The following is a 12900-nucleotide window of genomic DNA, read 5'->3' on the forward strand; positions in this document are numbered from 1 at the left end:
GACAGTGGCAAGAGGGCTTGGCACACTGCCCAGACTGTTCCAAAGCCAGGGCTGGGGCTGCCAAAAAGGCCACCTGTGCTTCACCATGCTCCATCCTCCTTCCCTGCCACCTCCCCAGGCCAGGCTCCACTTGTCCAGCTCTCTGACTTCCTGGCAAGGTTGAGTGGGCTCCAGCTAGGAAGGGGCCAGCTGACCTTGTTGGCCGGAGCACTAATCCCCTCCAGATGGGCTGGTGGCTTGCAGTGAGGGCCTGGCTGCCCAGACAGAGCTGACTCTGGTCCCAGTGACTATGTGTGGCTGTGTGTGACCGTGTGAAGGGAGCAACTCCATCCAGTCTCCCGGTTCCTTCCTGCTTCACTCCTCCCCACTGCTGACATCCCCCACAAGCAATGGCCCCATGAAGGCCTTCTTGTCTCTAGTAGCCTCTTTTGGCTCTCTGTGTTGCTTAGCTTGGGGGCTGAGGATGCCTGGCTCAGCCGATTCCCAAAGGCCTCAGAGAGACAGCTCCTCCCCATGTTTTCCCCACTCCCTGTCAGCCCCATCACTCTGCACCTGCCCTTCCCAAAGCAATTATCCCAGTCCCCATCCCTCAACCCATGGAAGCTAGATGGGGTTTCTGGAGCCTGGGAAGATGTATGTGTCAAGGACGGGACTCAGGAGCATTTCCGAACATTTAGGGGAAAGAATGAGGTCACAGGAAGACTTTCTCTGCAGCAAGAAGGACTCAGATAGATTTGGGGAAGGACTTCCAACCCAACATGTTACAAACAAAAGAGAACTCTTTCTTTGGACCAGCTTGTATGAAAGCAGATGGATGGACAACATGACCTCCTACAAGGAGGACTTGCTTCCATCTTTTTGAGGCTGGGGCTAGATGGATACCCCAAAAGAAATGTATTAGTCGTGACAATAGCAGCTCCCACAATGCACCAGGGCATATGCAACGTCACCATTCTGTGAAATATAAAAGCTCATATAAAGCATCTCTGCCCCTTCTCCGGCTCAACACAAGAAGACAATGGGGAGGGGAAGGCAGGTTCCCTTCTTAACCTCTTTCTGAGGGCAAGGATTGGGATTTCCCCTTCCTGGGCCAGTCCACACCCCCATGCCCACCCGTGGGCATCTTTACTTGGTTTTAGTCCCCTGACCTCAGTTCAGGGACTAAATTCATTCAGGCTACAATGACCATGGAAGGGGCAGGGACAGTCTGCTGACCTCTAGAAGATGACGGAGAAATGGGATAAGGCAGAGGAGTCAGGTGGGGGCTCCCAGAGGAAGCAGCCCTGAGCTGCTGTTTCCCAGGCTGGAGCCTGAAGCCCCTCCCTCATAAGCAAAGCTGAGGCCCTCAGGTTACCACGGGACACTGTTAAGTTTATTCTAGGGTGAGTGGGTGCCCAAGGGGGGCAGTGAGTATGGCCGAGATCACCTGGTGGCAGGGTGCTCAGGGATGGCCACAGGTTCTATAGGGCCCTGCAGGGCCTGAGTCTCTAGTCAGTTGGGATGCTTCACCTTCTGCCCCAGACCAAGGGGGTTGGGGCAGTCATGGATGTAGCAGTTTTCGTAATTCACAGGGATCAGTGATGGGCATTGAGCAGGCTTGATTCTCACATACATATGCAGTGGCCTGGTCTTCCAGCCGTCGGAGGGTACTCAGGAAAGGCAGCTGGCGGGACAGGAAGCTCGAGGGGTCCCCATCAGCCAGAATCAGCACCTAGGGCAGCAGCAGAGCAGGGAGAGTTACCTGCTGGGTTGGGGGGCCCATTGGCAAGGCCCACTGGGAAGTTCCCCCTTCCCAACATTCCGAGGGGAAGGAGACATTGAGGAGCTGAGGATGGGAGGGGCAGCTCTAGGGAGGTGGGGGGTGGGGCTCACAGGTTCGGGTACCTTGTTAGGAATATAGACAGAGTGGACACACTGCACCAGAGCCTTGGTATCCTTGGCCTGGCGGTCTCCACAGATCACGATCTGACCAGAATAGAAAGGTCACTCCGGCGTGTCAGGGGAGGGAGCGGCTGAGCTCTAGACCACCAGGGTTTCCCCATCCTCCCTCCGCCCCACCCTATATTCCTAAGGAACAGGGACTCATCTCAGCTGCCAGGATGAGTTAATGCTTGGCAAGTGGGAACACACACACACACACACACACACTCACACACGAGAATACCGAAGTGGAAATGTCATACATATACACAATGGTACAGATACAAACACGGGGAGACACACACCCGGAAGACCCAAAGCACACAGGGACCCATCCAGACAGACACAGAGTAGTCACACACACACACACACACACACAGTGGATGCCTACACAGAGGCAGATACCATACACACGAACAGCAGACACACACGCATGCAGGCAGACACAGAGGCAAACCTGCAGATGGGGCATCCACACGCAGACAGACAAACACACACGACGAACACTCACACCAACATCCCCCTCAAAGGTACGTGCACAGACACACACCTCAGGGTCACACACACCCGGAAGTACACACACACCAATAACACAGTACCGACAGAAGCAATTACGCTGATACCAAGATGTACAGAGAAACACTTCATCAGCCACCACGGACTCATATTAATTTCTGCCTCCCTGTCTGACAGGCACCTCCACAGGCCCGCACACACACAGACCTGAGATCTGGGGACAGCCCAGGAACCCCACCTCCTGTTCCCATCTGCTATCGCAGCCCCAGCTTCCCTCCTACCCGAAGTCCCAGCCCAGGTGCCCTCACTCCCCACCTGCTTGAGGGTCTGCTGCTGGGCTGAGAGGGCGCGGACCATCTCGGGCAATGCCACTGGGACACGGCGCATGCGCTCGGAGAAGGCAGTCAATAGGCACACACACTTGTCCATCCAGTCCTTGTGACCCGTGAAGCCGTGCAGCCGGAGCAGGTTGTGGGCTGACACGGAATTGGCGCTGGGCTCTGCGCCATCCTGGTCTGCAGCACACGGGGAGGCAGGGGGTGGGGGTAAAGGAGGGTCATTGAGTCCCAGGACCCTGCCCCAGGACTGTATCCAGGGCCACTTGGGGGATGAGACAGAGAAAAGGCCCTGCCTATCCCGCCCCTTCCCCACTCTGGGTGTGGATGCCGCTCCAGCAGTTATCAGTACTTTGCTCTCTTTTATGGCACCCTCCACTCTACCTGTCCTAGCTTCAACTGTTGGTCTCCAGGCTCCCTCCTTGCTGCTGATACCTCTGTCCAGCCATTCAGCTGCTCAAGCTAGAGCAGCACCATTCTGACCCCTTCCTCTCCCTCTCCCTCTGCTTCTAATCCATCTGTGTCTTGCCAGGGCTGCGGCCAGAAGAGATCCAAATCCCACGTCTCCCTATCTCATACTTCCACATGCTCTGAACCTTCACCAATGCCTGCCTGGACTGAACACGACTAATGGCCTCCTAACTGGTCACCTGTTTCCCCTACCCCCACTTCTCTCCACCAGTGATCAGAGTGACCTCCTTAAACCCATACCAGAGCAGGTCACAATCCGCTTAAAACCTCCTTGCCAGCCGGGCATGGTGGCTCACACCTTAGTCCCAGCACCTGGGAAGCTGAGGCGGGAGGATCACCTGAGCCCAGGAGTTTGAGACCAGCCTGGGAAACACAGTAAGACCATATCTCTTTTCCTAGAAAAAAAAAAAAAGACGACTTCCGTGCCCTGCTGGCCTCAGCATTCTCCTCGGTGCCCTCCAGGAACACGCGGGCCCTGCCTGTCCTCCAGGATACAGGCTGCCTGCTCCAACCTGTCATGCGCTGCTCCCTGTGCCTGAACTCTCTCAGCTTCTCCGTGGCCACATGGCCTCTCTTTCCCTCCAGACCTTGGTTAAATGACACCTATCACAGGTGTACTCTAATCGCTCCCTAGGCTGAGTTGGGCCTCCTCTGCGGTTCTCTCCCAAGGCCCTTTTGCTCACTCAGTTAACATTTCTCAAGCACCTACCATGTGCCAGAACCACATTAGACCCTGGGGATACAACAGTGGCAGAAAGTCCTGATCTTTGAGGGGCTAAAATTTGAGGGTCGGGAAAGAAACCTTTAACCACAGACAAGGCACATGGGTGATAGGGAGCAGGTACACATAAAGCATCCTACTTCACGGCACTCACCACAATTTTAACTACACATCTGTGCATGTGTTTTTGCATTATTACTGCATATTCGCTGTCTCCCCTACCACACTGTAAGCTTCATGAGAGCAGGGACCAAGTGAGCCTTGGTCAATATCTGAATCCATGGGTGCCAGTTACTGTGCTAAGCATGTTTACAGAATGGCTAAATTCATCTTTACATCAACCCTGTAAGGTAGTACCAATGTTAGCTCCATTTTACTTATTAAGAAACAGGCCAGGCATGGTAGCTCTCACATGTAATCCCAGCACTTCGGGAGGCTGAGGTGGGCAGATCACATCAGCCCAGTAGTTTGAGACCAGCCTGGGCAACATGGAGAAATCCCATCTCTACCAAAAATTAGCCAGGCATGGTGGTGCATGCCTATAGTCTTAGCTACTCAGGAGGCTGAGGTGGGAGAATTGATTCAGTCCCAGAGGCAGAGGTTGCTGTGAGCCAAGATCATGCCACTGCATTCCAGCCTGGGTGACAGTGAGACCCTGGAAAAAAAGAAGGAAGGAAGGAAGGAAGGAAGGAAGGAAGGAAGGTAGGTAGGGAAAGAAAGAAAGAAAGAAAGGAAGAAAGAAAGAAAGAAAGAAAGAAAGAAAGAAAGAAAGAAAGAAAGAAAGAAAGAAAGAAAGAAAGAAGGAAAGAAAGAAAGAAAGAAAGAAAGAAAGAAAGAAAGAAAGAAAGAAAGAAAGAAAGAAAGAAAGAGGGAGGGAGGGAGGGAGGAAGGAAAGGAAGGAAGGAAGGAAGGGGAAAAAGGAGAGAGAAAATAAAGGAAAGAAAGAGAGAAAGGAAAGAAAAAGAAAGGAAAGAAAGGAAGGAAGGAAGGAGAAAAAAGGAGAGAGAAAAAAGGAAAAGAGAGAAAGAGAGAAAGGAAAGAAAAAGAAAGGAGAGAAAGGAAAGAAAAAGAAAGGAGAGAAAGGAAGGAAACGAAACTGAGGCTGAGTTTAGTGATTCATGCCTGTAATCCCAGCACTTTGGGAGGCCAAGGTGGGAGGATCACTTGAGCCCAGGAGTTCAGGATCAGCCTGGGCAACATAGCAAGACTCTATCTCTATTTAAAAAAAAGAAAAGGAGACTCAGAAATATTACAGCAGCCAAAAATCACACCATTAATAAGTAGCAGAGACACAAAGCCAGGAGGGCTTCTGCCCACACTAGTTCTTCACGCACGCTGCACTTAACACCTCCCAGGACCCCAGACTAGCCCTGCACCCCCACTGACCGTCCTTCAGACGCAGGGGCAGGCCAGCCCCCAGCTCAGCCTCACTGCAGAAGTAGCCGCCACCCTGGGAGTCCCAAAAGAGCCTGTCCTGTGTGTCCTGCAGCCGCAGAGCCCACTCGAGCCACGCACTCTCCTGTGAGGCCTCATACAGGTCCAGCAGGCCCCGCACCACGAAGGCGTAGTCCTCCAGGAAGCCCCAGCAGGGTGGGCTGCTGGGGGACAGGCATTAGGGGAGGGGCTGGGGAGAGTCCCAGGAGAGAGGGCCTTTCCCAGAGGAGGCCCGTTCACACATTTGTTCACTTAACCCTCCAGATGAACCCTCTTGGGCAGGTGCCATCAGCCCACTTCCCAGATGAGTAAATGGGCCCAGGAAGGCCACAAACTCACAGCAAGCACCTGGCAGAGCCAGGACTGGAGTCCACATGGAGTGGAGAAATAGGGCAGAGGTAAGCTGGGGACGTGTGGGGAGACGAGCCCTCCCAGTCTACCCAGCCCCCAACCTGTGCTCCACAGTTCCCCCAGAGCCGGTGTAGCAGGTCCGCATCAGGCGGCCACTGGCCACATCAAACATGTGCCGCTTCAGGAACTTGGCACCATTGGTGGCATAGCTGATCAGCCTGTCTTGGCCCAGGACAGCCCCGGTCACAGCATAGCCTGACACCATCAAGCCTGGAGCCAGGAGAGACAAGTAGTGGTGAGAAGCTGGCCAGGACCCTCCGGGCAACTCCACCCCATCACCTTGGGCCCCAACACCTCCCTGGAGCCATGGGTGATCCCTGAGCTCTTGGGCTCCAAAGCCAGACATGGCGGGGTTCCCAGCCCTTGTGTGTGACCTTGGGAGGGTTACTCAAGTTCCTTAAGCCTCTGTTTGTCAACTGAGAGTAATAACCCTAATAAAGGGAGAGTGAGCAGTTAGCAGGTGCCGAACAGACGGGGCTTTGTGAAGGGGGATCCTACAGACAGGCTGGGTCTCAGATGTGCCACCCCACCATTCCAGGCAGCCAGCATCTTGCTGTCCAGGTGCGGCTTGGGCCGATGCTTCCGGGCCTGGAAGAGCTTCTCCAGCCCTGTGTTGAGCAAGGTCCGCACGGCCTCCACATCCAAGCCAAAGCGGGCAGCGGTCAGCTCCAGCGAGTACCGGACGGTCAGCACATTCTGGCCCTGCAGCTCCCCCTTGGGGTCCTGAGGAGAATGGCCTTTGTCTGCGAGCTCACACGCCTGGCAGGCTCCAGGGCCCGTCAGGTGACCCCAGAAGTCCTCACCTGACTGGGGCTGATGTTACCAGCCTCTGTGAGGCCGTAGTGCTTCATGAGGAGCTGGCCTGAGGTCAGCGGCTCGGTGGCGCCCAGCACAGGCTCCGGGAGGAGCTGCTGAACTTCTTTGACCGTCCACACATAGTAGGCACCCTCTTTGGGTCGCATGCCCCGCTCTGGGGGCGAGTCTGCATCCTCCGCGCTATAGAAGCCTCCGGACTGTGGGGAGGGGAGAGTTGGCTGGCCCTGGTCCACAGGGCAGTGGAGGCGCCAACCCCTCCCATCGCCAGGCCCGCCTGCCACCATGGACACACACCCGGTGGCTCAGGCTCCGAGCCACGTACTGCAGGATGCCTTTGGCCACGTCAGAGTAGAATTCATCACCAGAGATCTAACAAAGGGAAGAAAGGAGACTGTGAACAGAGGCCACTGGGAGGCCCAGGTGGAAGGGGACAACATTCTCCGAGGCAGGTTGGGGATGGAAGCCTGGGTAGTGGGTACATGGGAGGGAACAGGGGATTCAGATTAAGAGGAGCCGCAGTCACCAGTAAAGCCTTGGGAGGGGCAGCCAGAGTGAGATGCCTGTTCTCTGGGCTGGGGTCAGGGATCACCTGGAAGGCCTGCGAATAGGCCACAGCAAGCTGTGCCTGGTCATACAGCATCTTCTCGAAGTGAGGGACATGCCACTGGCAGTCTGTGGAGTAGCGGTGAAAACCCTGTACCAAGTGGAATACAAAGCTGGAGGCTAGTCCCAGCCTCTGCCCCACCCCACAGCCCTCTGCTGTGCCTCCAGGGAACACCCAGTGTCTGTTACCTGCCCCACATGGTCCCGGATGCCCCCGTTGGCCATCATTTTCAGGGTATGCAAGGCCATCTGCTGGGCCCGAGAGCCATCCTGAGTCAGTCGATGGCTGAGCCAATAGGAGAATAGGAAGCTCAGGATCACTGTGGGGGCACCAAGAACATGGGGGTGAGAGAATGGGAAAGTGGGGACAGAGATCAGGGTGGTCAAGAGGCCTTGGGCCAGGCAGAGGCTGGGAGTTCACTCAACAGGCAGTCTCTAGACAGGCTGTGGGGTCAACAGTCAACCCACAGGACAGAAGGTAATAGCCCGAGCCAGAGGTCAGAATACCATTGACTCACAGAGGACCAGAAAGTTACTTGTCCCCCCAGAGCCCAGAATGTCATTAGCCAAGCCAGGGTCACTGGGTCACTGACCAAGTCAGGGGACAGAAGGTCATCACCTAGGTCAAGGTGAGAGGGTCACTGCTGATACCAGCAGTCGGGTCTTCACCGATAGCTACCGACAGGCTAGGGGCAAGGAAGTCACTGCCAGTCAGGAGGCCAGGATGCTATGGGTGAGGCCAGGAGCCAGTAGGTCCCTGACCAGCATAGGAATCAGAAGGCCAAAGCCCGGGCTAAGGTGGGCATGGGGCACTGACCCGGCGTGGGAAACTTGGGGGCCTCAGCGAAGCCACCATATTCCTCATCGTAGCCCTCGTCCAGCTGCTGGAAGCAGCGATTGTTCATGGTGGCGGCAGAGGGCGGCAGCTGGCGGTCACCCATGCTGATTTCTGATCGGGCCAGTAGGGCAGTGGTGACACGCTGGCTGTTTTCTAGCAGGGTGTTCTTGTTCTGTTTCCACTGCAGGAGGTGGAGGCACACCTGGAGGTCAGCTGGAGAGAGGGGCTCTTCTTTCCTAGTCCCCCACCCTGGTCCCCTAACTCCCCCAGGCACACCCACCTGTTCTCGTATTCTCAGCAACACTGTGCGGAAGCCGACTCGGGTCAAGCCATCCTCAGGAGGGAAATAGGTGCCCCCCACAAAGGGCTGGAGGTTGGGAGTCAGCCACACATTCATGGGCCAGCCCCCGCCGCTGCTGGTGGCCTGGCGGAGAGAGGGCGAGGGTGAGGGGAGCTGCCCTGAGCCCATGTGGCGCGCACACTCCCGAGGAGGACTGCTCACCTGCACGAATGTCATGTACACCTTGTCCACGTCGGGCCGCTCCTCACGGTCTACCTTCACGCTCACAAAGTCCTCACTGAGCAGGCGGCCGATCTCCTCATTCTGGAAGGACTCCTCTTCCATCATGTGGCACCAGTGGCAGGTGGAGTACCCGACTGAACAGGGCCATGGGGAGAGGTCAGGGGGCCAGCCACGGGTCAGAGGGAGGCTGGCCAAGTGGCCCTGGCTGGATGGAAGACGTCTTGGCCTCTAGTCTCCTGGAAGACCCACCAGGCCAAGAAGACCCTCCCCCATCCACTGCCACTCCCTGCCCACAACCCCATATCAGGGAAGGTAGGAGCATTACCTGAGAGGAAAATCGGCTTGTTTTCTTTCCTGGCCTTGTCAAAGGCTTCCTGTCCCCAGGGGTACCTAGGCCCAGCAGGGTGGGGCATCACTCAGTAGCCCAGGGGGTCTGGGAGGGGTCTAGGACCCCAGTGATTCCAGGCAGGGCCCCAGGAGAGTGCTCACCAGTCCACAGGATTGTAGGCATGTTGTAGGAGGTATGGTGACTTCTCGTGGATCAGGCGGTTGGGGACCCTCTGGGGTGTAGACGAAGGATGGCTTCCCTTCCCTCCAGCAGGCATGGGCACTGAACTACTGACCGTCGCACTTCGGTCCTTGTCCCGGGAGGAGCTACCCCTGGCGAGGACTGGTGCATCAGGCAAGCTGGGGGCCTCCACCCACCTTATCCCAGGCCCCCCAGCACCTGCCCCATTCCACTCAGCACCCCGGTAGGACCGCTGCTCCCAGCCCAACCCACCTTTCTGAACCATGGGGGAGACTGTGGCCTTTGTGCTCCCCCTTATGTTTTTTGGGGGGTGAGGAGAGGTGGCTCATTGGGGGCTCCTTGCCAGGTTAGTCTCCCCCAACCTCCTGGACCTGGTGGTGGGAAGGATGGCTGTGAGGTCAGGGCGGGTCACAATGGGCAGAATGGTTCTTGGGGCTCCATTCTTACCCCTCCCGGGGCCCCTCCCCGGGCCCTTCCTGGAGCAGCTGCTTGGAGGCATCTCTCTGGCAGGCCTGGGTGTGGCCCCACCGGAAGGCAGCCCACTGTTGGTGGCTGCACAGGCCAAGAGCAGTAGGGTCTGGGACTGGACCAGGTGAGGGACAAACAGAGGAAACTAGACATGGGGACTCCCTCACTCAACGCCCACCTGCTGGGATTCCTGTGGGGCCAGGTCCTGGGCCAGACCCCAGGACACCTAAGGAATCAGAGACCTCAGGGAGTTCAGCCTGGAAGTGGGCAGTGCAAGCTGACCTAAATAACGAAAGGTCCATGCAGCAATAAAGGGCTGTGACAGGACACAGGGTACTATTGGAGAAAGGCCCTTGACCCAGCATCCAGCGCTGGGGTGCAAGGAAGGCTTCCTGGAAGCGGTGTTAGAACAGTCCCTGGGGAGTTGGCACTGCACTGGAAGGAAGGGGAGGGGAGGGAAGGGAAAGAATGAGGACGAGAGGGGAGGGGAGGGGAGGAGGACCTTACTGCCAGGGCCAGGTCTCAGAAGCATACTGGAGGTGGGGTGGGGGAAGGGCCAGGCATGCAAGGGTCATCCAGACAGGCACTGGGGACCGGTGCCCGGGAGACCCTCCACTGAGCCCGCAGGCAAGCGCAGGGAGTGCCCGTACCTGCGGCTCGCGGCGAGGCCTACACCGGCGCGGGGTAGCAGAAGGACGCTGCCCAACCAGGCCCGTGCGCCCAGCATGGCTGCTCCGGGCCTTGGGCCTGGCCGCTACGGATAGGAAGGGAGGGCAGGAGACTGTGAGGGGCGGGTCGGGCACCCATGGAGCCGCGGGCGGGTCTTCGCTGGGACTTGGGACAGTGTGGCTGGTCTCCGAGCGTCACCCTGCGGCCGAGCACAGAATTGCAGATCAGGCACTCCGGCCTTGGGAGAACCCATTCTGTGCATAAAATTGGGCTCTGCCCCTGCCTGGAGAGGACAGCCCTTCTCATGGGAACAGGGAGAGTTGTGGGATCCAGGGCTGGGGGATGCTAGGGCCATGGGATGCCAGAGCTTCAGCTCATTTTGTCCAACCCCTGCCCCTTTTACAAATGAGAAATGAGATGCAAGGCAAAGGCGTACCTTGGCCAGGTCCACCAGCTAACAAGCTTTGTTGCAACCTCCTCATCTCTCGGTCCTACTCAAATCCTACCCACTCCAGGAAGCCTTCCTTAAATAATACTGATGAGCCCATTTTATGTCTCATAGGTTACACATGGCCTCATTGGCTACATTCAGGCAATATCTATTAAGTGTCTGCCGTCTGCTGCTCTGTAAGGCACTGGGTATACAATGGTGGGCAGAGAGAAATGAGGCTCCTGCCCTCACATGGCTCACAGTCTGTTGAGAGCGGCAGATGCTAATTCAACAGCCATACCGATGAATCTATAAACACCCACGTGACAAGTCCGTGAGGGTACAACATAACAAGTGACCTGATCTGGTGGAAGGGGCAAAGGATGAAGGCTTCCCTGAGGAAATCACATTTGTGAAGACATGGAGGATGAGAGGAAGGAACTTAGAGGGCGCTCAGGGGGAGTACTGGGGAAGGAGGCAGAGGTACAGTTTGTGCAAAGGCCCTGTGGCTTGTCAGTGAGTGAGGGGTGAGCAACTGCAGAAGGAGGGAAGACAGGGAGTAGATGAGGGCAGAGGCAAGATCTTGGAGAGACTCGTGAACTGTGAGAAGGGGATTTTTATTTTTTGAGATGGAGTCTTGCTCTGTCACCTAGGCTGGAGTGGAGTGGTGTGATCTCGGCTCACTGCAACCTCTGCATCCTGGGTTCAAGGCTGGTCTTGAACTCCTGACCTCAGGTGATCCATCTGTCTCGGCTTCCCAAAGTGCTGGGATTACAGGCATGAGCCACCGTGCCCGACTCAATTTTTTTTTTTTTTTTTTTTTTTTTTTGAGACGGAGTCTCGCTCTGTCGCCCAGGCTGGAGTGCAGTGGCCGGATCTCAGCTCACTGCAAGCTCCACCTCCCGGGTTTACGCCATTCTCCTGCCTCAGCCTCCTGAGTAGCTGGGACTACAGGCGCCCGCCACCTCGCCCAGCTAAGTTTTCGTATTTTTTAGTAGAGACGGGGTTTCACCGTGTCAGCCAGGATGGTCTCGATCTCCTGACCTCGTGATCCGCCCGTCTCGGCCTCCCAAAGTGCTGGGATTACAGGCTTGAGCCACCGCGCCCGGCCATTTTTTTTTTTTTTTTTTTTAAGACGGGATCGCGCTCTGTCGCCCAAGCTGGAGTGCAGTGGTTTGATCTTGGCTCTCTCTTGCAGAGAGGTGTCCTTTGCTGACCTCCAGCCCTAGGTTCAAGCGATTCTTGTGCCTCAGCCTCCCAAGTAGCTGGGACTACAGGTGCGTGCCACCACGCCCAGCTAATTTTTGTATTTTTAGTAGAGACGGGGTTTTGCCGTGTTGCCTAGGCTGGTCTCAAACTCCTGACCTCAAGTGATCCATCTGCCTCAGCCTCCCAAGTGCTGGGATTACAGGTGTGAGCCACTGTGTCTGGCCAGAGAAGGGGATTTTTGATGATAGTAGAAGCAAGCTGTTGAAAGGCTTTAGTCAGGAGGGTGACCTGGTTGGATCTGCATTTTGGAAAGATCCCACCAGCTTCCCAGTGGAGAATGAACTGGAAAGGCACAAGAGTGAAAGCGGGGGCAGATAGGAGGCTATAGCAGCACCCAGGGGAGATGGGAGAGCGGAGATGCAGAGAAGGGGATGGGCTGGAGGTCGGTCAAGGAGGAAACATCATCAGGATTGGCAGCGACAAAGAAGGCGGTATCCAGGGTGACTTGGAAGGTGGGACCACTCCCTTAAGAGAGGGCATGGGGTGGGGAGCGGGGACAACTCATGGGGTTCATTGTTGGACCTGCGGGTTTGAGATGTGCACATGGAGACAGTGATGACACTGCTCGGAGCACAGAGGAGAGGCTGTCAGGAGAGAGGATTGGGGGTCTTGACTGTTGAGATCATGTGGGTGTGGAGCTGATTCAGGGAGACCGTGCAGCAGAGCAGAGAAGAGGGCTCAGGTCCAGGCTTGAGTGAGCCTGTGAAAGACACAGATAGAGGTCGGGCGCGGTGGCTCACGCCTGTAATCCCAACACTTTGGGAGGCCGGGGAGGGTGGATCATCTGAGGTTGGGAGTTGGAGACCAACCTGACCAACATGGAGAAACCCCATCTCTCCTAAAAATACAAAATTAGCCGGACATGGTGGCGCATGCCTATAATCCCAGCTACTTGGGAGGCTGAGGCAGGAGAACTGCTTGAACCCGGAGGCGGAGGTTACAGTGAG

General features: G+C 56.4%; 1 protein-coding gene across 5 annotated transcripts; it reads right to left on the reverse strand.

Moving 5' to 3' along the window:
• Positions 1 to 1350: 1350 nt before the first annotated feature.
• SPATA20 (spermatogenesis associated 20) lies at positions 1351 to 10432 on the reverse strand. 5 transcript variants are annotated; one of them, XM_025361858.1, is made up of 17 exons: positions 10236 to 10432; positions 9764 to 9811; positions 9078 to 9248; positions 8914 to 8978; positions 8568 to 8722; positions 8346 to 8489; positions 8045 to 8246; positions 7417 to 7547; positions 7214 to 7318; positions 6919 to 6993; positions 6612 to 6821; positions 6339 to 6531; positions 5850 to 6018; positions 5350 to 5561; positions 2752 to 2951; positions 1885 to 1965; positions 1351 to 1711 (listed from the first exon to the last, which is right to left on the reverse strand). In XM_025361858.1, the coding sequence occupies exons 1-17, from the start codon at positions 10310 to 10312 to the stop codon at positions 1541 to 1543; spliced, it is 2409 nt and encodes an 802-aa protein (XP_025217643.1). In that variant the 5' UTR covers positions 10313 to 10432; the 3' UTR covers positions 1351 to 1540. The 5 variants fall into 5 exon arrangements, with proteins under 5 accessions (XP_025217643.1, XP_025217647.1, XP_025217646.1 ...); XM_025361862.1 differs by having other exon boundaries at positions 9764 to 9867; XM_025361861.1 differs by lacking the exon at positions 9764 to 9811 and adding an exon at positions 9370 to 9488 and having other exon boundaries at positions 10236 to 10302.
• Between the last annotated feature and the right edge of the window lie 2468 nt (positions 10433 to 12900).

Source organism: Theropithecus gelada, chromosome 16, assembly GCF_003255815.1.
Source record: "Theropithecus gelada isolate Dixy chromosome 16, Tgel_1.0, whole genome shotgun sequence".
Lineage (NCBI taxonomy): Eukaryota > Metazoa > Chordata > Mammalia > Primates > Cercopithecidae > Theropithecus > Theropithecus gelada.